At 43.9% G+C, this 23,139-nt stretch overlaps 1 protein-coding gene across 1 annotated transcript; it reads right to left on the reverse strand.

The window, feature by feature from the left end:
• Positions 1 to 208: 208 nt before the first annotated feature.
• Positions 209 to 22,871, reverse strand: LOC144894199 (uncharacterized). The gene is made up of 7 exons (XM_078786295.1): positions 21,650 to 22,871; positions 21,297 to 21,431; positions 21,041 to 21,187; positions 11,562 to 11,629; positions 9,202 to 9,299; positions 738 to 798; positions 209 to 250 (listed from the first exon to the last, which is right to left on the reverse strand). Exons 2-7 carry the CDS (start codon positions 21,403 to 21,405, stop codon positions 209 to 211), a joined length of 525 nt encoding a protein of 174 aa, XP_078642421.1. The 5' UTR covers positions 21,406 to 21,431; positions 21,650 to 22,871.
• Between the last annotated feature and the right edge of the window lie 268 nt (positions 22,872 to 23,139).

A 23,139-nucleotide genomic window follows, 5' to 3' on the forward strand; every position in this document is an offset into this window, starting at 1 on the left:
TGCGGTGTGTGTGCGTTCGCATGATAATGTAAAGCGCCATGAGGGTCGTTTACTCTGCTTGATGGGGCTATATAAGACTCCTTTATTATTATTATTATTATAATCTAATAAACACATTCCAGTGAAGGCTCTTACATTTCCTTGAATCAGGATTCCCACCGACAATACACCTTTGTGCAAGGAAGGACAGGTGCTCTCACATTCAAGGCTAAATGAGCACGATGACCAGAGCATCACCCACAACAGAGTGCTGATGATCAACCCGAAATAAAATTACGGCAAAACTTCCAGAATTCACAACCAATTTCCACAACTGACGTTTCACTTACGACAGCATCTCGAGAAGCATGATGACAGGTATTTCAACTGACTTGTGATTATTTTATAGCAAAATGTAAATTTGAGTTTTTGTTCCTCTTGGAATCGAGATATCAGAATTTTTCCACTGACTCACCAGTGGATTCAAAGAATTCCTGCTCGAATATCCGACTCCAAAATTTTAGCCGAGTCAATGCCTTCATAATTTCAGCAAGATTTATTCGGAAAGCATAAAGTTGCGTGGACCTGTTGATAAATTATAATTGGCCCAGTGCACTCAATATTGCTGTGATGACAAATCAAACACACAATGCGAAAATAAGGCCTTGCATTAATGTTCGAGGTTATGTAAAAAATTATCGAAACTGTGATATAAATAAATCCTTGTGACATAGTTATTGGACAACCATTCGACTTACCTGAACAGCCCGAAGCTTGAAAAGAAAGTCAATGAAAACCATGTCAATATCCGCATAGACCCTGGGAACAGACATGTAACAATACATTAGACACAACCAACCACTTGCTGTGATTGTTACCAACAAATCAATATATATATATGTGTGTGTGTGTGTATGTATGTGCATGCGTGTATGCTGTGCGGCTGCTCGGCCATGTGTTCTGTGTTACCTCCCCAAACTCAAGTTACGGTGCCCCTCAGAGTCTCGAGAGGGAACGCGGCAGAAAGATTTGTTATTTTCAGTGTTCCAATAAACCGTCCATAAATAAACGATAAATAAACGTCCCGGTGTGACCCCGGTTTAGAATAGGTACACCGTATCCCTGCGCATCGTAAGAGGCGACCAAGGGTTGGCGTCAGGAAGGGCATCCGGCCATAAAAACATTGCCTCAAACAGGGAACCATGATTGTCATGGGACCCGCAAGGCTAACCCCCGCTCCAGCAGGGAAAATGGCCTTAAAACGATCATATATATATATATATATATATATACATATATAGTGTTCCAATAAACCATGGCAAAACTATACCAATGCAATTGTGCAGAACAAAACAAGTAATTGTATTAACAACTCTCACATACACAAGAATAACATGCTAAAAGTACCATGAAAATATCACTTGCATCAAATGAACAATACATACGATGGATGGTACCATCATTCCCCAATGCTCTCAAAGCAATAAACTTACGATACGCCAAATGTAAGTGGAATGTAACATGAATCCACATGTTGGGTGAAGGTCGAAGTCATGCAGAACGACAAAACGACTGCCCACAAGTTCTCTATCGGATTCATATCCGGGGACATGGCAGGCCACTCCATATGCTCTACACCACGGTCAGCAAGAAAGTGTTGGATCATGCGAGCACGATGAGGCCGTGCATTGTCATCTTGGAAGACAAAGTTTCCTCGAAAGGCTGCACGAGCAAATGGAAGCAATGTTTCTTCCAGAATGGCCCTGTGCTTGAACTGGTTCAGGTTTCCATTCAGAACAACCAGGTCAGTTTTGCACCCTGCATGAAAAGCAGCCCAAACGGTCACCCCACCAACTCCAGCTTGGACTCTTGGCACTATACAATCTTTGTTGTAGGCTTCATGCACTTGTCTGCGCACTTGGACGCGGCGATCTTGACGATAGACCAGAAATCTAGACTCGTCACTGAGGATCACGTGATTCCAGTGTCCTGGCTGCCATTGACGGTGCTCTCTGGCCCACTGCAATCGGCGCTGGTGGTGTTGTCTGGTCAGGCGTGGCTTTCTCAGGGGATGCCTGGCACGATAGCCTGCTTGAACCAGTCGTTGGTTGACTAGCCTTCTGGATACAGGCACATTTGTCAGTTGCTGCCACTCAGCCCAAAGCCGATTAGCTGACTTGGTATGGCCATTGCGGACTAACCGGTGCAGCTGGCGATCATCCCTCCTTGTGGTTCTGCGGGGACGTCCTGGCCTCGGTAGTGGAGTAGGGACACCCCTCTGGGCATTTTGTTTCAGGATCTTTGACACCTGACCTTGAGTGATGCCATACTGCCGAGCAATAGCACGCTGTTTCATGCCGTAATTTTGTAAAGCCACCACTACATGACAAACACTCAAACAGCATTGTCGAGTTGACGGACCATCTCCAGAGGAAGCGGCAATAACTTTTGGAGACGTGCAGCAGTTGTTTACCACTAATACAGAACGCAACAACCCTTATATACCCGATTGTGAAGCCAATCGTCAAATGTACCTGTCCTTACATTTTGTCACGCCACCTGTGATATAATCCTGTTGTTGACTTCTTGCTGCGACACAGTGACATGGTTCTTTAAAAAAATTAATCACCAAAGTGTAAAAGAAACTCACCAGATTGATATACTGAGGTAAGAAAGTAAACCCAAGTCAATAAAAAAAAAATTCCATATTAAATGCCAAGTCTGTGTGTATATACATATACATACATACATATATATATATATATATATATATATATATATATATATATATATATGTATAAACATATACATATACATACATATATATATTGTTGCGGATCCGGGGGTCGGCGTACCCTCACCAAGGGGGGGGGTTAGTCCCCTTGTCTTTTAAACTGGCCGATCCCCCAGTCCTGGATTTGTATGCTGTATACCAGGTGTTTACCACAAAGACCGTTTCCCAAAGTCTTCCACAGTCTTTGGGTCGTTTACACAGTCTTAAATATCACGCCCAGGACAATAGACAGACTTACATGAAAGGGGAATAGCAGGAAGGAAGAGAAGGTCCAGGCAGATGGCAGGGGAGGAAGAGAAACCAAATTTGGTTGGTGCTTTGTGGTATACAGCCAATTTACAATTTGTGGTAAACTTTGGTAAACACCAGGTGGGAAGTACTACCACCGGCGTTAAGCGAGGAGATAACTCCCACCCGGGCCGCAGCGTTAATGGATACGCCGAGCGAAGCGAGCTGCGACTCGGTCCGTTATCAATAGACTAACCCCGATTAAAGCGGTTCCGAATCGTGCCACAGGTACTCAATGGGGAGAAAAGACGAAAGCGATCGAATAGAGGAAACCAAAAGGTAAGGAAGAACAAATATGATTTATTACTATACTGTAGGGTGTATTACTATACGTAGGGTGAGGAGCAGGTAAGCTTGGGAGGCAACTGCGGTGGCGGAGGTGCGCAGGTAAGTAGACCTGCTCGGGGAGCCACACGACCCAGCCCTGAAATTGTGCAAGGGCACAGGAAGTAGAATCGGGGGAGTGAGACCCCAAATTGGTGAGCGCCGCAACAATATATATATATATACATACATAATACCCATATATATACATACATACATACATACTCATATACAGTCACGTGAAAAAGTAAGTACACCCCATGTAAAGTTTTGACTTTTTCAACATATTTCAACATACAGCTATTTGATCTTCATTTCAACAATATTGACAGATAAAGGTGATATAATATAACAAATATCATGAAACATTTACATTTTGTAGTCCATTGTATAATTTAAATAAACATAAATTCAAATTTTGCATGTGGAAAAAGTAAGTACATCCCGACATTTATCACCACTTCAAATACCGAAAATTAGAATCAGGTGCACCAGCTCATGTGCAAATGATTAGAACATCGTTAGAGAGGATCTTGAAGGAACCAGTCTTATTTAAACCTCAGACATTTAGTTTGGTTTGCTCTTTGTTGTTGAAGTGTGCAGCGTCATCATGCCAAGATCAAAAGAGCTCTCTGAGGCCTTCAGAAAGAAGGTTATAGATGCCTACGAGGCTGGGAAGGGATTTAAAAAGATCTCCAAACAATTTGAAATCAATCATTCGACTGTCCGGAAGATCATCTACAAGTGGAGAAGATTCCAAACAACTGCCAAATTGTTCAGGCCAGGCCGCCCCAGCAAGTTCAGCCCAAGAGCAGACCGCAAGATGCTGAAAGACGTCTCTAAGAACCCCATAATGTCATCACGGGACGTACAGGTAGCTCTTGCCACTGTTGATGTCAAAGTGCACGAGTGTACCATTAGAAAGAGGCTGCACAAATTTGATCTACATGGGAGGTGTGCCAGGAGGAAACCTTTGCTGTCCAGAAAGAACATCAGGACAAGACTAAAGTGTGCCAATGAACACCTAGGCAAAGACCAGCACTTCTGGAACAATGTGCTCTGGACAGATGAGTCAAAGGTAGAGCTATTTGGCCACAGTACCAGAAGACATGTTTGGTGAAAACCAAAGACAGCATTTGACCACAAGAACCTGATACCAACTGTAAAGCATGGTGGTGGAAATATTATGGTTTGGGGCAGCTTTGCTGCATCAGCGCCTGGGCAGCTCACCATCATAGAATCCACTATGAATTCTTCATTGTACCAGAGGGTGCTTGAGGGTAATGTGAGGCCATCTGTCGGAGAGTTGAAGCTCAACCGAAGGTGGACCTTGCAGCATGACAATGACCCTAAACATACCAGTAAATCCACCAAGGAATGGCTGAAAAGAAAGAAATGGAGGGTTCTGGAATGGCCAAGTCAAAGCCCGGATCTAAATCCCATCGAGATGTTGTGGGGGGATTTGAAACGAGCTGTGCATGCCAGAAACCCCTCAAACATTGCACAGTTGAAATAATTCTGCATGTAGGAGTGCGCAAAAATTTCTCCCAGTCGATGTCAGAGAGTGGTAGACAGTTATAAGAAACACCTACTTGAGGTTGTTTCTGCCAAAGGGGGCAATACCACCTATTAGAGCCAAGGGTGCACTCACTTTTTCCACATGCGAAATTTGCATTTATGTTTATTTAAATTATACAATGGACTACAAAATGTAAATGTTTCATGATATTTGTTATATTATATCACCTTTATCTGTCAATATTGTTGAAATGAAGATCAAATAGCTGGATGTTGAAATATGTTGAAAAAGTCAAAACTTTACATGGGATGTACTTACTTTTTCACTTAACTGTATATACATATATATACATGCATACACATACACATATATATATATATATATATTATAAACATACATCCATACATAACATTGTAACATACAAACATACATAACAAGATGACAAGATATATATATATATATATATATATATATATATATATATATATATATATATATATATATATATATATATATATATATATATATATATATATATACGTATATATATATATATATATATATATATATATATATATATATATATATATCTTGGCATTTAATATGGACTAATATGGTTCCTTCAAGATGCTCTCTAACGATGTTCTAATCATTTGCACATGAGCTGGTGCACCTGATTCTAATTTTCGGTATTTGAAGTAGTGATAAATGTCGGGATGTACTTACTTTTTCCACATGCAAAATTTGCATTTATATTTATTTAAATTATACTATGGACTACAAAATGTAAATGTTTCATGATATTTGTTATATCATATTATAATATGGAATAATATTGAGTTTTCAAGACGACTTCGAGCCAAAAGTTCATTGTAATTATGTTGAAATTATTCTAGATTTTGTTAATGTGACCTTTAAAAGAAACAAAAACCACACTTGACATTTCGTAGCAAATAAATTGATCCTTGAAAGTGATGTAAACTGATATCGAACTCAATTCACGGACAGTACTGTGTTAAACTTCTGTGCGTTTTCCAGAAGTATCTCTTTATTTTGCACATTAGCCAAAATTATTTTTTTAACAAAAACAAAAGTTAAATTACGACTGGGATTACGGACAGTAAAATTACAGTTCAGTACTTCGTGTAACCCCCACGAGCATTCAGGAGAGCACGTACACGTTGAGGCATGCTGTTCACGAGATTTGCCAAGGTTTGGACATGAATCGCTTGCCATGCAGTGACAATAGCCTGCTGCAATTCATGCACAGAGGCAGGCTGCTGGTCCACGTTGTCGATTTGACGCGTTAATTCTGCCCACAAGTTCTCTATCGGATTCATATCCAGGGACATGGCAGGCAACTCCATATGCTCCACACCACGGTCAGCAAGAAAGTGTTGGATCATGCGAGCACGATGAGGCCGTGCATTGTCATCTTGGAAGACAAAGTTTCCTCGAAAGGCTGCACGAACAAATGGAAGCAATGTTTCTTCCAGAATGGCCCTGTGCTTGAACTGGTTCAGGTTTCCATTCAGAACAACCAGGTCAGTTTTGCCCCCTGCATGAAAAGCAGCCCAAACGGTCACCCCACCACCTCCAGCTTGGACTCTTGGCACTATAAAATCTTCGTTGTCGGCTTCATGCACTTGTCTGCGCACTCGGACGTGGCCATATTGACGATAGACCAGAAATATAGACTTGTCACTGAAGATGACGTGATTCCAGTGTCCTGGCTGCCATTGACGGTGCTCCCTGGCCCACTGCAATCGGCGCTGGCGGTGTTGTCTGGTCAGACGTGGCTTTCTCAGGGGACGCCTGGCACAATAGCCTGCTTGAACCATTCGTTGGTTGACTTGCCTTCTGGATACAGGCACATTTGTCAGTTGCTTCCACTCAGCCCTAAGCCGATTAGCTGACTTGGTATGGCCATTGCGGACTAACCGGTGCAGCTGGCGATCATCCCTCCTTGTGGTTCTGCGGGGACGTCCTGGTCTCGGTATTGGAGTTGGGACACCCCTCTGAGCATTTCGTTTCAGGATCTTTGACACCTGACCTTCAGTGATGCCATACTGCCGAGCAATAGCACGCTGTTTAATGCCCGAATTTCGTAAAGCCACCACTAAATGAGAAACGGCATTATCGAGTTGACGGACCATCTCCAGGGGAAGCGGCAATAACTTTTGTAGACGTGCAGCAGTTGTTTTCCACTAATACAGAACGCAACAACCCTTAGTAACCCGATTGTGAAGCCAATCGTCAAATGTACCTGTCCGTACATTTGTCACGCCACCTGTGATATAATCCTATTATTGACTTCTTGCTGCGGCAGACAATCAGTGACATGGTTCTTTTAACAAAGAAATCACCGAAGCGTAAAAGAAACTCACCAGATTGATATACCGAGTTCAGAAAGTAAACCCAAGTCAAGAAAAAAAAAAATTCCATATTAAATGCCAAGTCTGTGTATATATATATATATATATATATATATACAGTGAAACCTTGACTTACGAGTGCACCAACTTACGAGTTTTCCGAGATACGAGCCGTCGCTCGGGCGGTTTATTGCTTTGAGATGCGAGCCGAGTTCTGAGTTACGAGCTTACGCCACCCGCCACCAAGTGGGTTCCGGTCACGTGGTTATCTTGCCGTGCAACCATCTCTGCCGTATATCGCTGCTGCTTTGTTTTCGCATTTTGGTTATTTTGGAGCTGACGCCACCCGCCACCAGGTGGGTTCCGGTCACGTGGTTATCTTGCCGTGCAACCATCTCTGCCGTATATCGCTGCTGCTTTGTTTTCGCATTTTGGTTATTTTGGAGCTTACGCCACCCCACCAGGTGGGTTCCGGTCACGTGGTTATCTTGCCGTGCAAGCATCTCTGCCGTATATCGCTGCTGCTTTGTTTTCGCATTTTGGTTATTTTGGAAAATTTCTTAGTTTTAACCATGGGTCCTAAGAAATTGAGTGCCAAGGGCAGTACTGAGAAGAAGAAGAGGATGATGTGCTTGGATATAAAACACGCAATCGTCGAAAAACATGAGCGAGGTGTGCGTGTTGTCGACTTGGCGAGGCAGTACAATCGTAGTACTTCTACGATATGTACGATTTTGAAGCAGAAGGAGTCGATAAAGGCTATAACGCCAGCCAAGGGCGTTACGATTATTTCAAAGCTCCGGACCTCTATCCATGAAGAGATGGAGAAGTTGTTGTTTGTGTGGTTGACGGAGAAGCAGCTCGCAGGATGCTGAGGAGGACGTATATAACGGCAGAGGAGAAGAGCATGCCAGGCCACAACTTGTTCAGAGTGCCGGCGATAGCTCGCCTTCTCTTTGTGGAAAACACGGTGAGATCCTTAACATCCAACAACTAATGGGACGCAAACGGGGCGCCCAGTTTAGCGGTACACACATTGATGAATCACCCTGCCTGTGATTCACCCATGACAGGTTATAGCTGGGTCGGGATTCAAACCCAGGCTGGACAGTTTAGAGTCAAGTGTGCGTACCTCAAGTCCAGGCCATCCTGCCAACTTGTAGGCTGCATACAGGTGAAATATAAAGCGCGAGATATTTTTATATATACTGTATATTTAAAAAAGAATTGGTGTGGTTTTTGGCGGGCTGGAACGGATTAATAGCATTTCAATGGGGAAATTTAATTTGAGAAACGAGCAAATTGAGTTATGAGCTCGGTCACAGAACGAATTAAACTCGTAAGTCAAGGTTTCACTGTATATATATATATATATATATATATATATATATATATATATATATATATATATATATATATATACTGTATACATATTGTTGACGCATCATCAACGGAGGTCCATGGTTCGAGCCCCGTATTGAGTCAGAATTGCCCCTCGCAGGAATTTGATTCCTGTTTATAAAAATTGAGTTAATCTTCAATGCACTTCTGCATATGCACACATACATACGCATACATATACATCTGCTCACATTTGGGGTCTGCCTAGCAGGCACGTAAGACATCGGCCATTATAAAGCTCGCAGTGTTAAGTGTGGAAATTTCTGAAGAGATTACAGCTGGCTCAATAGTGCAGTGGGCTGTTGACACGTAATCAGCGGAGGTCCGTGGTGCGAGCTCCGTATCGAGTCAGAATTTTTTCACTTAGCCCATCGCAGGTATTTGATTCCCATTTATAAAAACATATATATATATATATATATATATATATATATATAAACATACACATACATACATACATACATATATATATATATATATATATTATATATATATCAAAAACAGACAAAATCTTCATGTACCAGATGGCGACAATATCATCCTTGAATTCCTCCTTCACCTTCTTGATATCAGATCTGAGTTGGGGGTGCATAAGGGACCCTGGACAATCTTGAATTGCCTGCAAAGTGGGAAACAGAGTTTTTCACATTTGCTGATACCTTTTCATGGCTTTAAGAACCATCAAAATAGTGTAAATTTTTATGAGGAGAGAATATTTTTGCAGTGTAAATAGTAATGTTTAAATGCAAACTCCAAACAAGATGGAATAACAATGCCATCTATGGTCGACACCTTTTTTTTGTTTCATTCCTCATTGCACGACGACATGTGCAGTGTTATGAATGACAGTTCTTCATGAAGTACGAGAGCTCAATTCGTTATAATTTCGAATATTTCAGCTTTTACTGTTAATACGTTCAATAATTTGTTTGGCACAATTTATATGAGCAGTTGCTCTCTCAAAACACAACTTATACTCGTCACAAAATAAAACATTTGGAAACTGAATAACGAGACGTAGTCACACTACTGATTGGTCGTTGATGTGTGAAGGGCTGGTGTCTTGCAGGGCAGGTGTCTGAAAATTGAAGGCCACACCAAGACTCCATGATTGCATACAGAAGTGAAATAAACATGATTCGACATGGAACGAAGCCAAGCACGTCCATGTCAGCGTTGTTACACCACACGTGAAGTGGAAAGCGGAGTTAAGCAATTGGTTCACTTCTGTCTGTCTGTCTGTCCATCCATCTGTCTGTCAGTCTGTCCACAAATGTCAGTTTATGATCAAGGAACAACTTTATTTAGATTGAATGTTATATTTTTTAACATAAATCGGAACATGAATCGGAAGCCAAATTTGCCGTTTAACACTACTTTGGCTCCGAGTTTGTCCCGATCTCACATGTGCAGAGAGAAGTGAGATAATTATTTTGCTCTGTCTGCCTGACTGGCAGTCAAACAAAATTTTAAAATATTCCAAACAGGAAGCTTACTGTTTTTAAAGACGTTATAAAGGACACAAACAATATGCATGAAGAACTAATGTAATGTAATACATAGGGTGATGTATAAGACACTGAGGAAAATTGCGGTAAAATATGGAATTCATTTATTTATATGTCTTTAAACCTCTTTAAACCTTCATTTGAATTTAATTATATAGTTGAACACTGAAGAACAAAAATCACCTTCATAATGGAAGGAGAAGATGAACAAGTGGAAGGAATGTATGGAGACAAAAGGTCTGAAGGTGAATATCGGAAAAACAAAGGTGATGGCAAGTGGTAAAGCATGTGGTGAGGTGGAAAGAACTGGGAAGTGGCCATGTGCTGTGTGCAGGAAGGGTGTCGGAGTGAACTCCATTCAATGTACAATGTGCGCTGAGTGGGTTCATCAAAAATGTAGTGGTTTGAGAGCGTCATTAACCAGTGTGGCAGCTACATTCAAGTGTAAGGTGTGCACAGGGGGAGCTGCAGATGTAGGAAATGTTGAGTTGGATCTTGGAGACGGCGTGAAGCTGGAAGGTGTGAAAACATTTTGTTACCTAGGAGACATGCTGAATGGAGAAGGTGGATCAAACTCGGCAACGGTTGCTGGAGTGAGATGTGCATGGAAGAGGTTTCGGGAACTGAGTGGCGTGTTGACGAGGAGCAGAGTGTCGTTGAAGCTGAAGGGAAAGGTGTATGCTGCATGTGTGAGAAGTGTTATGATTTATGGGAGCGAGACATGGGTAATGAATGTAGAGCAGCAACGAAGGCTGGAAAGGGTGGAAATGCGAATGGTTCGGTGGATGTGCGGAGTATCGTTGAGAGAGAGGAAGCCAAATGATGAATTGCGAAAGATGATGGGAATAGAGCCTGTGATGGATGCTGTGAAGAGGAACAGGTTGAGATGGTTTGGTCATGTGTTGAGGATGGATGAAAGTGACTGGTTGAGAAGAGTGATGGCAATGAATGTGGAAGGAAGTAGAGGACGGGGAAGACCGAGAAAGACTTGGCTAAAGATGGTCGAAGAAGAAATGCGGGCCAGGGGGTTAACAAGGGGAGATGCAGAAAATAGGGCAAAATGGAGAACATTGTCATGGGGACCGCAAGGCTAACCCCCGCTCTTGCAGGGAAAATGGCCTTTTAAAATGCCTGTTGTTGTTGTTTGTTGTAATGAGTTCAAACTCATGAAGGTTCCAAATCATAAGGGAATTTCAGTGAGGATATATGGGAGAAGAATGATGTTGTGGATGCAAGAAAATAAATGTCATTCAGTGGAATGGAAAAAGTTGTGGAATTTGCTATTATTAAAATGAAAGCTTGCAAGTCAATGACGTATTTGTTCTTTTTCACCGACAATGGACCAAAATAAAAATAAAAATCTCTCATCTTACCGACTTAAGCTTCTTCAGTTTCGGCTTCACTTCTTGAGGCTCATCTCGAAGTGGCAAAAGTGAATGGCCTAAATAGTGAAAAACCCAAATTAGAAATAAAAATAATTATGTAATACAACATCACAAATCTTAATACATAATGAAATCATGCCAATTCAGTTATGAGGTTCATAAATAGACACTTGTAAAAGACACACCCAAATAAAACAAATAGCTCAAAAACTACCTACAAAAAGAACTACTCAAAAACTACAAATATCTCCAAAAAAACCCGAAAAAAACTAACAGAAATCTCCAAAAAAAACAAATAAATAAATAAACCCCCCCAAAAAAGAATTCCCGACCCAGATCTCAGTCAACAGAGCATCTTCTCTTCTGGACTTGGCCATGACAAACTTCCCTGCAAATGTCTGCTGCTCTTCTTCTGCTGCAATCGGTTCATCTGACCATATGCTTGTTAAAGTGGACATCTCTCTGGCCATTCTCAGAGCCTCCTCAGCGTCAACGAGTCTGGCATTTCACTCAAGCTGACTGGCACGGTCTTAAAGCAGCCATCAATCATCTGGACTGGTCTCCCATATCCACTGCCTCTGACAACTCATCCTGGGAATTCAACCAAAGTAAATTGCTCTCTCTCATGCACAGATTTATCCCATCTCATCTTCAGTTGTCATACCCTTCCTCACATCCATGGTACACTGAATCTTGTGGAGAGGGGGTGACCTGAATCAACTTGCCTTCGCTTCCTGGAAGGCAAATCCAACTGAAGGAAATCTCATTTCCTTTCACAAAGCCCGGAACAAACGTGCGTCTCCCTTGGGAGACCCAGGCAACAATTTTTATCTACTCACAAGACTGAACTCTCAAACCTGTCTCCCTCTTCCAAATCCTGGTGGCGTCTGGTCAAATCTGTTTCTGGTGTTTGTTTGTTTTGTGCAAATGGCTATGCAGCTGACTCCACACGTGAAACAGCTGAATGCCTCAACTCTGTGTTTGCCTCAAAATCTTGTGTCCCAAACCTGTCTATCTCTGTACCCCCCGTACGCAGTCGTACCCAGATGCTCATGGAATCTGTGTCCTTCTCCACTGTCAATGTGGAGACGTTTCTGTCAATCCTCGACTCTGATTCTGCAAATGGACCAGATGGCATCAGCCCACGGGTCCTAAAATCCTGCTCTGCCGCTCTTTCGCACCCTCTCTGTTCTCTTCACCCTTTCTTTTGCTGAAGGTCATCTGCCATCTGCTTGGAAATCAGTCAACATTACCACTTTACACAGAAAAGGTGCAAAAACATATCCTTGCAACAACAGACCAATCAGCCAGCTCCCAATTATCAGCAAAGTCATGGAATCCATCATTGCTTCGGATATCAAATCCTTCTTCTCCAATGGCTTGATCTCTGATCCTCAATTTGGTTTCAAACCAGGTCACTCTACTCTGGACATGCTGCTTCTGCTGTCTCAACAATGGATGGAGGTCCTCAATGTCAAACAGGAAACTAGAGCTGTCTCCCTTGACATATCACGTGCCTTCAATACAGTCTGGCACATCGCCCTGCTCACCAAACTCTCCTCTTATGGTATCCATGGAAATATCCACGCATGGCTTGCGAACTTCCTCTCTGGTCGAAGTCAACATTTGGCCCTGAAAGGAATTCTCTCATCTCCCCTTCCTGTTCAGGCTGGAGTTCCCCAAGGCAGTGTTCTGGGCCATGTGATTTTTCTGGTTTTCATCAATGATCTCTCCGACTCTCTGGAAAATCCTCTCTATCTCTTTGCTGATGACTCCACTCTACCGCTCCATACCTCATCCCTCAGATCGGCAGTCTGCAGCCTCGTCACTCTCTGCAGACCTGGACAAAATCTCAGACTGGTCAAACAAGTGGAACATGTATTTCAATCCTGACAAATCTCACACTCTTACGATGCTTCTCCAAAAAGACCGTCTGGACAACGCTCCAATCTACTTTCTCAACCATCCTCTCCAAAACATTCGGTCACTGAAGCTCTTGGGTCTCACTATCTGTCATGATCTTTCCTGGGAAAACCACATTTCCAAGCTGGCCTCCAAAGCCAGTCACCGACTGGGTATCCTCCGTCATGCGAGATCCTTCCTCGGCACACCTGAGCTCCTCACCACATACAAGGCTTTCATCCGCAGCTCAATGGAACACTGCTCTCCCCTCTGGGCTGGTGCTCCTGCCTCACACCTAGCTTGGCTTCACGCTGTTGAAACCAATGCTCTCAGCATCATTGGAATCTCCCGGTATGAAGCTAACTATGAGTGCCTCTCACACTCACTCACCGCAGGCAGGCAGCTTGGTGGTCTTTCTCTCTTTTACTGACTCCTGTTCGGCCTTGCTCGCCCATCTCTGTCCGTGCTCTGTCCCCCAAATATTCCTGGAGGTTGCACAAGATCTGCGATCAACCCTCTTCTGGTGAAACTGCCAAAATCAAGACTCTCTGCTCACCTTCACTCTTTCATTCCTCTTTTCTCCCACTTCTGGAACAAACTCCCTCACTCTCTTCAATCCCACTCCTCCCACCAGGTCTTTAAAACAGCTGTTCACCACAATCTCTTATCTTTCCCCATCCAAAACCTTGATCTTGTCTTTTTTTTTCCTTTTTTTTTTGTACACTGAATCGAGGCTCGTGAAAGAGCTAACATTTACTTCACAAACAAATCAACCAGACAAACAAAATAAATAAAAAGAGGGAGCGGAAGACAAGATGGGGAGAGAAGGGGAAGCACACAAACACAACATTTGAGAGCAGGGAGATGTGTGGGAGGGAGAGGGCTTGAGGGGAGAAGGCGTGGGAAAGGGTGGGGGGGGGGGGGGGTGGGAGAAGTATAAAACACAGGGATACCCAAGGACTTCCAGGTCAGAAGTTGGTATTTCAAAAAAGTGGAATTGGGGTGAAATTAGCGGGGGTAGAAAAGATCAAGGTTTTGGATGGGGGAAGATAATAGATGGTGGTGAACAGCTGTTTTAAAGACCTGAAGGATGGAGTGGGATTGAAGAGAGTGAGGGAGTTTGTTCCAGAGGCGGGAGAAAAGAGGAATGAAGGAGTGAAGGTGAGCAGAGAGTCTTGATTTTGGCAGTTTAACCATAAGAGGGTTGCAGGCAGATCTTGTGCGACCTGTAGGAATATTTGCGGGACAGAGCCCAGAGAGAGATGGGGGGGGGGGGGCAAGACCAGAGAGGAGTCGGTAGAAGACGGAAAGACCACCAACCTGCCTGCGGTGAGTGAGTGAGAGGCCCTTGGAGGTAGCTTCACCGTGGGAGATTCCAATGATTCTGAATGCTTTGGTTTCAACAGCGTGAAGACGACCTAGGTGTGAGGCAGGAGCACCAGCCCAGAGGGACGAGCAGTATTCCATTGAGCTGCGGATGAAAGCCTTGTATGTGGTGAGGAGCTCAGGAGTGCCAAGGAAGGACTTCGCACGACAGAGGATGCCCAGTCAGCGACTGGCTTTGGAGGCCAGATTTGAAATGTGGTTTTCCCAGGAAAGATCATGGCAGATAGTGAGACCCAAAATCTTGAGTGACAGAACTTCTTGGAGAGGATTATTCAGAAAGTGGATGGGAGGTTTGTCCAGTCGGTCTTTTCGGAGAGACATCGTAAGAGTGTGAGATTTGTCAGGATTGAAAGATATGTTCCACTTGTTTGCCCAGTCTGTGATTTTGTCCAGGTCTGCAGAGAGTGAGGAGGCTGCAGACTGCCAATCTGAGGGATGAAGCATGGAGCGACAGAGAGTAGAGTCATCAGCAAAGAGACAGAGAGGATTTTCAAGAGAGTCAGAGAGATCATTGATGAAGACCAGAAAAAGCACAGGGCCCAGAACACTGCCTTGGGGAACTCCAGCCTGAACAGGAAGTTTAGATGAGAGAAACCCATTCAGGGCCACACGTTGACGACGACTAGAGAGGAAGTCCGCCAGCCATGCGTGGAGATTTCCATGGATACCAAAAGAGGAGAGTTTGGTGAGCAGAGCGGGGTGCCAGACCGTATCGAAGGCACGTTATATGTCAAGGGAGACAGCTCTAATTTTCTGTTTGGTATTGAGGACCTCCATCCATTGTTGAAAAAGCAGAAGCAGCATGTCCAGAGTAGAGTGACCAGGTCTGAAACCAAATTGATGATCAGAGATCAAGCCATTGGGGAAGAGGAAAGATTTCATATCTGAAGCAATGATGAATTCCATGACTTTGCTGATAATTGGGAGAAGGCTGATTGGTCTGTAGTTGCTGGGATCTGTTTTTGCACCTTTTTTGTGCAAAGCGGTGATGTTGGCAGATTTCCAAGCAGATGGCAGATGACCTTGAGCAAAAGAGAGGGTGAAGAGAACAGAGAGAGGGAATGAAAGAGCGGAAGAACAGGATTTTAGGACCCGTGGGCTGATGCCGTCAGGTCCAGTTGCAGAATCCGAGTCAAGGGTTGACAGAAACTTTCCCACCTTGTCAGGAGGAATGGACACAGAGTCCAGGAGCAGCTGGGTACGACTTTGTACGGTGGGTTCAGAGAGGGATGGGTTTGGGACACAATATTAAAAGGCAAACACAGAGTTAAGGCATTCAGCTTTTTCACGTGCGGAGTCAGCCGTGCGGCCGTTTGAGGTGAGGGAGGGGATGGAGGGGGAACAAACACCAGAAACAGATTTGACCAGACGCCACCAGGATTTGGAAGAGGGAGACAGATAAGAGAGTTCGGTCCTGAGACTGGAGAGATATTGTTTCCTGGCTCTCCTGAGGGTGGACACACACTTGTTTTGGGCTTTGTGAAAGGAAATGAGATTTCCTTCCGTTGGATTTGCTTTCCAGGAGACGAAAGCAAGTTGTTTCTGGGCAATAGCCTCACCACAAGATTCCGTGTACTATGGACAGAAGGAAGGGTATGACAACTGAAGACGAGATGGGATAAATCTGTGCATGAGAGAGAGCATTTTACTTTGCAAGAATTCCCAGGATGAGTTGATGTCAGAGGTGGTAGAGATGGGAGACCAGTCCAGATGATTGATGGCTGCTTGAAGACCGTGCCAGTTGGCCTGAGTGAAATGCCAGACTCGTCGACGCTGAGGAGGCTCTCTGAGAATGGTCAGAGAGATGTCCACTTCAACAAGCACATGATCAGATGAGCCCATTGGAGCAGAAGAAGAGCAGCAGACATTTTCAGGGAAGTTAGTCATAACCAAGTCCAGAAGAGAAGATGCTCCGTTGACTGAGATCCGGGTTGGGAAATTGACAGATTGTGTCAGTCCCAGTGAGTCACAGAAGTCCTTTGCTGAAGAGCCATGGCTGGTGAAAGAGGTACCCACACCCAGCCAACTGGCATGGTGAGAATTGAAATCACCACATATGAGGAAAAGAGAGTTGGGATGGGTAGATAGAAGTTGGTCCATATTATCAGACAGCGAGATGTAGATGGAGTCATCACTGTTTGGTGGATAGTACAACACACCACATGTGAACAAAAGGTGGGAGCGAAGGGGAAGCCGTAGCCAAAGGTATTCCTGGGGGTGAGGTGGAGAGAGGGCAGTGCAGGGCGAGTGAGGAAGAGATTTTTTATAAAGATAGCAACCCCACCTCCAGGACGAGGCTCAGGTCTATCATACCAGAGGAGGGAGTAACCTGGGAGAGATACCAAGGAATCAGAGACATCATGAAGGAGGAAAGTTTCTGTTAAGCAGATCACGTCTGCTTTGTCAGAAGCAACCTGTATGGAGAGATCAGTCAAGTTTGAGCGAAGGCCCCGGATGTTTGAGGTCCATACTGTTAAAGAAGAGGAAGGGGGAGCATCGGATACAGAACAGGGGGGGGGGGGAGCGGTAGGGTAAGATGTGGAAGCGGAGGAAGAGGTAGGGAGAGCTGTTGAAGGTGTGTCAGAGATTTCAAAATAGCTTGGAGAAAGGGAAGAATGGGGCGGACAAAAGGTTTGATGGTGACTGGGTGAGGCGCAGTGAGGTGTTATTTGAGGAGGGGGAAGAGTGAGGCAGAAGGTTGGGGGAGATTTTTTTTTTTTTTTTTTTTTTTTGTTTTTGTTTACAAGATCGAGGCTCGTGAAAGAGCGAATGAGTGAAATGAAAGGTGAAGGTGAAAGTTGGAAGGGGGGAAGAAGCGGGGAGGACGCTTTGAGGAGGAGGGGTGAGAGGGGAGTCTCGGAGGGGAGGAGCAAGGGAGAGTCTCGGAGGGGAGGGGTGTGGGGGGAGTTTAGGAGGGAAGGGGCAAGCGGGGAGATTTGAAAGGGATGGGTGATGGGGAAGATTTGGAGGGGAGGGGCAAGGGGGAAGATTTGAAAGAGATGGGTGATGGGGATGATTTGGAGGGTAGGGGCAAGGGGGAATATTTGAAAGAGATGGGTGATGGGGATGATTTGGAGGGGAGGGGCAAGGGGGTAGATTTGGAGGGGAGGGGTGATGGGGAAGTTTTGGAGGGGAGGGGTGATGGGGAAGTTTTGGAGGGAAGGGGTGATGGGGAAGATTTGGAGGGGAGGGGCAAGGGGGAAGATTTGCAAGAGATGGGTGATGGGGATGATTTGGAGGGGAGGGGCAAGGGAGAAGATTTGAAAGGGATGGGTGATGGGGAAGATTTGGAGTGGAGGGGCAAGGGGGAATATTTGAAAGAGATGGGTGATGGGGAAGATTTGGAGGGGAGGGGCAAGGGGGTAGATTTGGAGGGGAGGGGTGATGGGGAAGTTTTGGAGGGAAGGGGTGATGGGGAAGTTTTGGAGGGAAGGGGTGATGGGGAAGATTTGGAGGGGAGGGGTGAGATTGGATTTTGAAAAGTGTACGATTAATGGGAAACGAACATTTATTGCAAAATGAGTTTCTTGAGACCTTCGAGTCAAAAATACGTTTGAGGACGCTGAAGGATGGGTGGAGTGCTGGAGAGTTTAGGGAATGTATGAAAGAGGCACTGTAAGAGATGGAATGTTTTTTTGGAATGAATAGATTTGGTGAGCAAGTCGAAAGCATCCTTTTATAGAAGAAGAAGAAAAAGGTGTTATAGTATACGACAGAATACAGTTCTTCAGGGAACAGTTTAAACATTTTTGATCACGTGATCACGAACAACGTGGTCGAAGAACGAATGAACAAATAAGAACGAACAAACGGATAAGAACAGAGAAGGAAATATATATATTTTTTTGTTTGTTTTTTTGAGTTGAGATTTTAAACAAGGAAGTATGGGGTGAAAAGACCGGGAAAAACAGAGACCGAAAGTAATTGCAGCGCAATCGAAGAACCGCTGAGACAAAAACAACGCCTCAAGCCAATGTCGGACACGGTAGCCTCCTACACTAGGCCTCAGAATACGCGACACGAACTAACCGACGATTCTGTACACAGGTATGAAAAACCAACACCGAGAATCCTATTAAAGACACACCAATAGGTACACACACCGAAAGAAAGATACAGTTTCGACAAAAACACAATTGTGAAAAATTACTTTACTTCGAAAGCGTGCGCGTATGGACAGCGTGTGTGCTTTGAAGAGACGTGACCTCCAATCTTGCGCATGCGCGTGACATGCGCTTCTACACCCGTTAATTCACCCCAGATACACTTTTTTGAAATACCGACTTCTTTCCTGGAAGTCCTAGCAATGTTCATGTGTTCTATACCTCTCCCATCCACCGCCCGCCCCCCTTTCGGTTTTCAGTTTTGGTTCCAAAAAAAAGGAAAAAAAAGCCGATTTATAATTTATAATTCCGATTTATGATTTAAAATTCCGATTTATAATTGTCACAGAAATCTAAATGGAGGCACCATTTGAACAAAGATCACACCGTTCTAATGGTACACACATGTGCACTCCAGCGATTTCCGCCTCCACAACACAGAAATGAAGATGATAACCAAGTGCCAAGGTCTCAAAAATGAAGCAAAAATATATTGTAAGCTGAAGAGAACCAAAATTGTACCAGACATAATTGGAGCAATGGGAATGATAAAGAAGACCATCATGGAGATCTTAAAAACCATCACTGGGAATAACACAACAAATGAACTGCAGTTGAAAGCTGTCCGAGACTCGGTGACGATCCCCAAAAGAGCCATCGGAACAAAACTTTGAGAATAAGGAAACTTTACAAACTGGTCCATGAATCATGATCCCTTACTGAAACGGAGGTAGACACTTCGAGACCTGGGAGGACTCCGTTCCACCTTCTGAAACCCACATATGGAGATCACAACCAACGAAATGCACATGCACACACGAAGGTGGACACTTCGAGACGTATTATGGCTATTTTTGTGTTGGGATCAGGCAAGCGATTTGTGTCTTTGGGTGGTTGAATGAAACCACACAGGGTGTGTCAATCACAGCACCCTATATAAATATCCAAGTACTATTTTGTATCAAAGCTCTTGTTACGGATTCGTCACTTCCATTGTTGTGGTTTTCACCCACTTGACATATTTCTGATATTATGTACTATTATTATCTTCAAAAGGTTTAGTATTCATGAACAGTTATCAAAAGTTAAAAATGTTAACTTTAAATGATACAGGAAACCGAACCGGAAGACGACGGTGGTGAAGGAGAAGAGGCGTGGCGAGAAAAGTCGGACAAGACGCGTGAGGTCGAGCTCTGTAGTGAGCGTTGTCTAACGAAGGTCGCGAGGGAATTTTGAGTTCCTTGAAAGGACATCCTGCGACAGGTATTATCGCTGGGATTGAGAAATCTGCGGTCAGGTTTAGGCTAAGATTCCGACGAATCCTTGTCTGGTCGCATTGACTCAAGTAAGAGCCGTCGGCCATTTTGAACCTCGCGCTTCGTTCACCGACAAAGGTTTTGCTCCGCGTCAGCTTTTCTCACCCTCCAGTCGTCTGCCGGGGATGTGTGTGCGCAAAAGCGACGATGGAAGATTACGTTGCGGTTCGCTGATTGAGCTGTGAACGTGCACGTCTGGATCGCGCCTTTGGGATTTCCCTTTTCGCCGCCAGTTTGCTGTTGGTTTGGACCACGTGACTGCCCACGCTTTGCCTACGCCTTATTACTCGCCTCATCGCCTCTTCGCCAGGATCACCTTTGAGTTATAGAGACATTGAGGAGTGTTCTTTTCCATTCACTGGGAGCGCAGCGAGTTATCTTACTTTAGCTGATGGTACCATCTTAAGATATATTGAGAGCACTCTGGATTGCTATTGGTTGGACCGTTATTCTTGTGTGTGGTTTTTAATACAACATTTGTTCGTTTAAAATCATTGGTGTGGTTTCACTGTTGATTTCTAACACAGAATAACATATTTTTCTGCCGTGGCTCCTCTCGGGGTTCGGAGGTATACCGAGACCAGGAGGTCGGGAAGGAACACGTAACACTCTGCAAAATTAACATTTTTATTTATGATTCATGCTTTAATTATTGACTATGACCTGCTTAGTATATACAAGAGCACATTACATTTGAGTAACTGCAATATGACATTTGTAAAAACAATACAAGAGCAGGTTTTCACAATGTTAGGTGTACCTTGCTCCTCACTTGGCGTCAAAACCTGCTCCTGGTCAGCAAACCCTTGAGCGGTCGTCAGCTGTAAAACTTTGCCTGAATCTTCACTTTGAATGCTGTGTGCTGAGCGAACAATCTCCATAACTTCATTGTGCACATCTGCAATACCTGCAAAATGATTTATGACATCACATGGTTTCCTTGGTATTTTAGGTGCAATCTTGATTATTTTTGTATGTGCAACTGTTCACAATGTTAGGTGTAGCTTGCTTCTCACTTGGCATCAAATGCTGCTCCTGGTCAGGAAACCCTTGAGCGGTTGTCATCTGTAACACGTTGCCAGAATCTTCACTTTGAATGCTGTGTGCTGAGCGAACAATCTCCATAACTTCATTGTGCACATCTGCAATACCTGCAAAATGATTTATGACATCACATTGTTTCCTTGGTATTTCAGGTGCAATCTTGATTATTTTTGGATGTGCAACTGTGTTGCATAGGGTGTAATCATCTGCTAAAGGAAAAAACAAGGATTACAAAGAGGAACTCGCTTAAAATAATTCTAAACAATTCTCAAAACGTTCACTGTAATGGAGACACTTGCTTAAATGACATTTAGTGACCTCCGACCTTTGTCCTGATTCGGCTTCGGAGAGGGTAACTTGGGCACACAGTCGTGGCTTTTACATTTTTCTTCATGCCAGTTGTTGTCCTAAGAAGGAATAGCAAAAAATGATTGCTTAGAACCATGGTATTTTCAGGTGCTTGTTCAAAAATAACTAAATAAAAAACACAAACACATTGACGAATTAAAAATTCAAGAAATTCCCTCATTAGAACAATTCAGTTGAACAATCATTCCTTGTATATCCAAGCACAAAAAACAGGATATTATTCCATATGGTGTGGGTGCTTCTAATATCACAATATCATGAGACAAAGACGTACAGGAAAGTCTTTTTAAGTTCAATTCCATCGGAGAAATGGCATTATTGACATGACAATTCTCAAGATAAACCTGGCAAGGAGAATGATCATGAATGTGATTGGCCATAAAAACATGTTGGATTGGTGTCCAAGGAAATACAAGGAGGTTCAATGCAGCAGGACGCCACCAGGCCCATCACACCTGCACAATCACTCCAACAACTGAGTACACTTTCATCCCCACTACTTCTGCAATGTACCTATCCACCTCATTTTTTGAACAATAGTGTCAATACCCCTGGCACTCACCTGGTAAAACAAACAGTAAACTACACTGACTTTTTTTTTTTACTACCTGATGGTGCGTAGGCGAGATAGGGGGCACCTCCAGGGCACAAAGGTGATCCCGGGGGAGGAGGCAGTTTCACAGCAACAATTTATTGTCTGCGACATAAGGGTGAAAGGTGCGAGGAGAGCTCGGTGGGTGAAGTACCAGTTGAGAATGAAGGTGTGTTGGTTGAAAGAGGTGACAGTGTGGGGGGGATTAAAAGAGAGGCTGAGTATGGTGGAGGATGATGTGGTTGAGCTTGAAAGTGGTTGGATGTCAATGAAAGATAGTCTGTTGGGAGCCGTTGGTGAGGTATGTGGATGGACAAAAGGACCACCGAGGCACTCGGAAACATGGTGGTGGGATGATGAAGATGGAAAAAGGATTGACGAGAAGAGGAAGAAGTTCAAGCAGTGCCAGAAGGCGAAGGGTACGGCGACAGAAGAGGCTTAGCATGAAAGTTATAAGGCAGCCAAGAAGGCTGCAGAGAAAGAGGTAGCAAAGGCGCAGGAGGCATGTAGGAAAATGTTCGGAGAACGCTTGGATTTGAAAGAGGGTCAGAGAGCGGTATTCAGGATTGCAAAGCAGATAGCGAAAGAGAGGTGTGATGTGATGGGGGTGAGTTGCTTGAAGGATGAAGTGGGACAAATAGTTGTGGACCCAGATGGAATTAAAGGAAGATGGAAGAGAAATATGGAAATGGTGTTGAATGCAAAGAATGAATGAGACGGCAACATCTAGAATAACCGTTTTACGACCGGCAGAGAAGATAACTGAGAAGGAAGTTGAGGAAGCGATGAAAGCAATAAAGAATAGAAAAGCGGGAGGGCCGACGGGAGTTGTGGGAGATATGTTGAAGGCAGCA

Source organism: Myxine glutinosa, chromosome 11 (assembly GCF_964187855.1).
Source record: "Myxine glutinosa chromosome 11, kmMyxGlut1.1, whole genome shotgun sequence".
In the NCBI taxonomy this organism is placed as follows: Eukaryota; Metazoa; Chordata; class Myxini; order Myxiniformes; family Myxinidae; genus Myxine; species Myxine glutinosa.

Bases quoted from the DNA above. Each gene is read 5' to 3' on its own strand.
- LOC144894199 (XM_078786295.1), bottom strand. From the start codon at position 21,405: ATGGAGATTGTTCGCTCAGCACACAGCATTCAAAGTGAAGATTCTGGC. The intron at 21,188-21,296 runs GTGAGAAGCAAG...ATCATTTTGCAG, and splicing joins GGAGCAGCATTTGATGCCAA to GTATTGCAGATGTGCACAAT. The intron at 251-737 runs GTAAGTCGAATG...GTTGATCATCAG, and splicing joins TCAAGCTTCGGGCTGTTCAG to CACTCTGTTGTGGGTGATGC.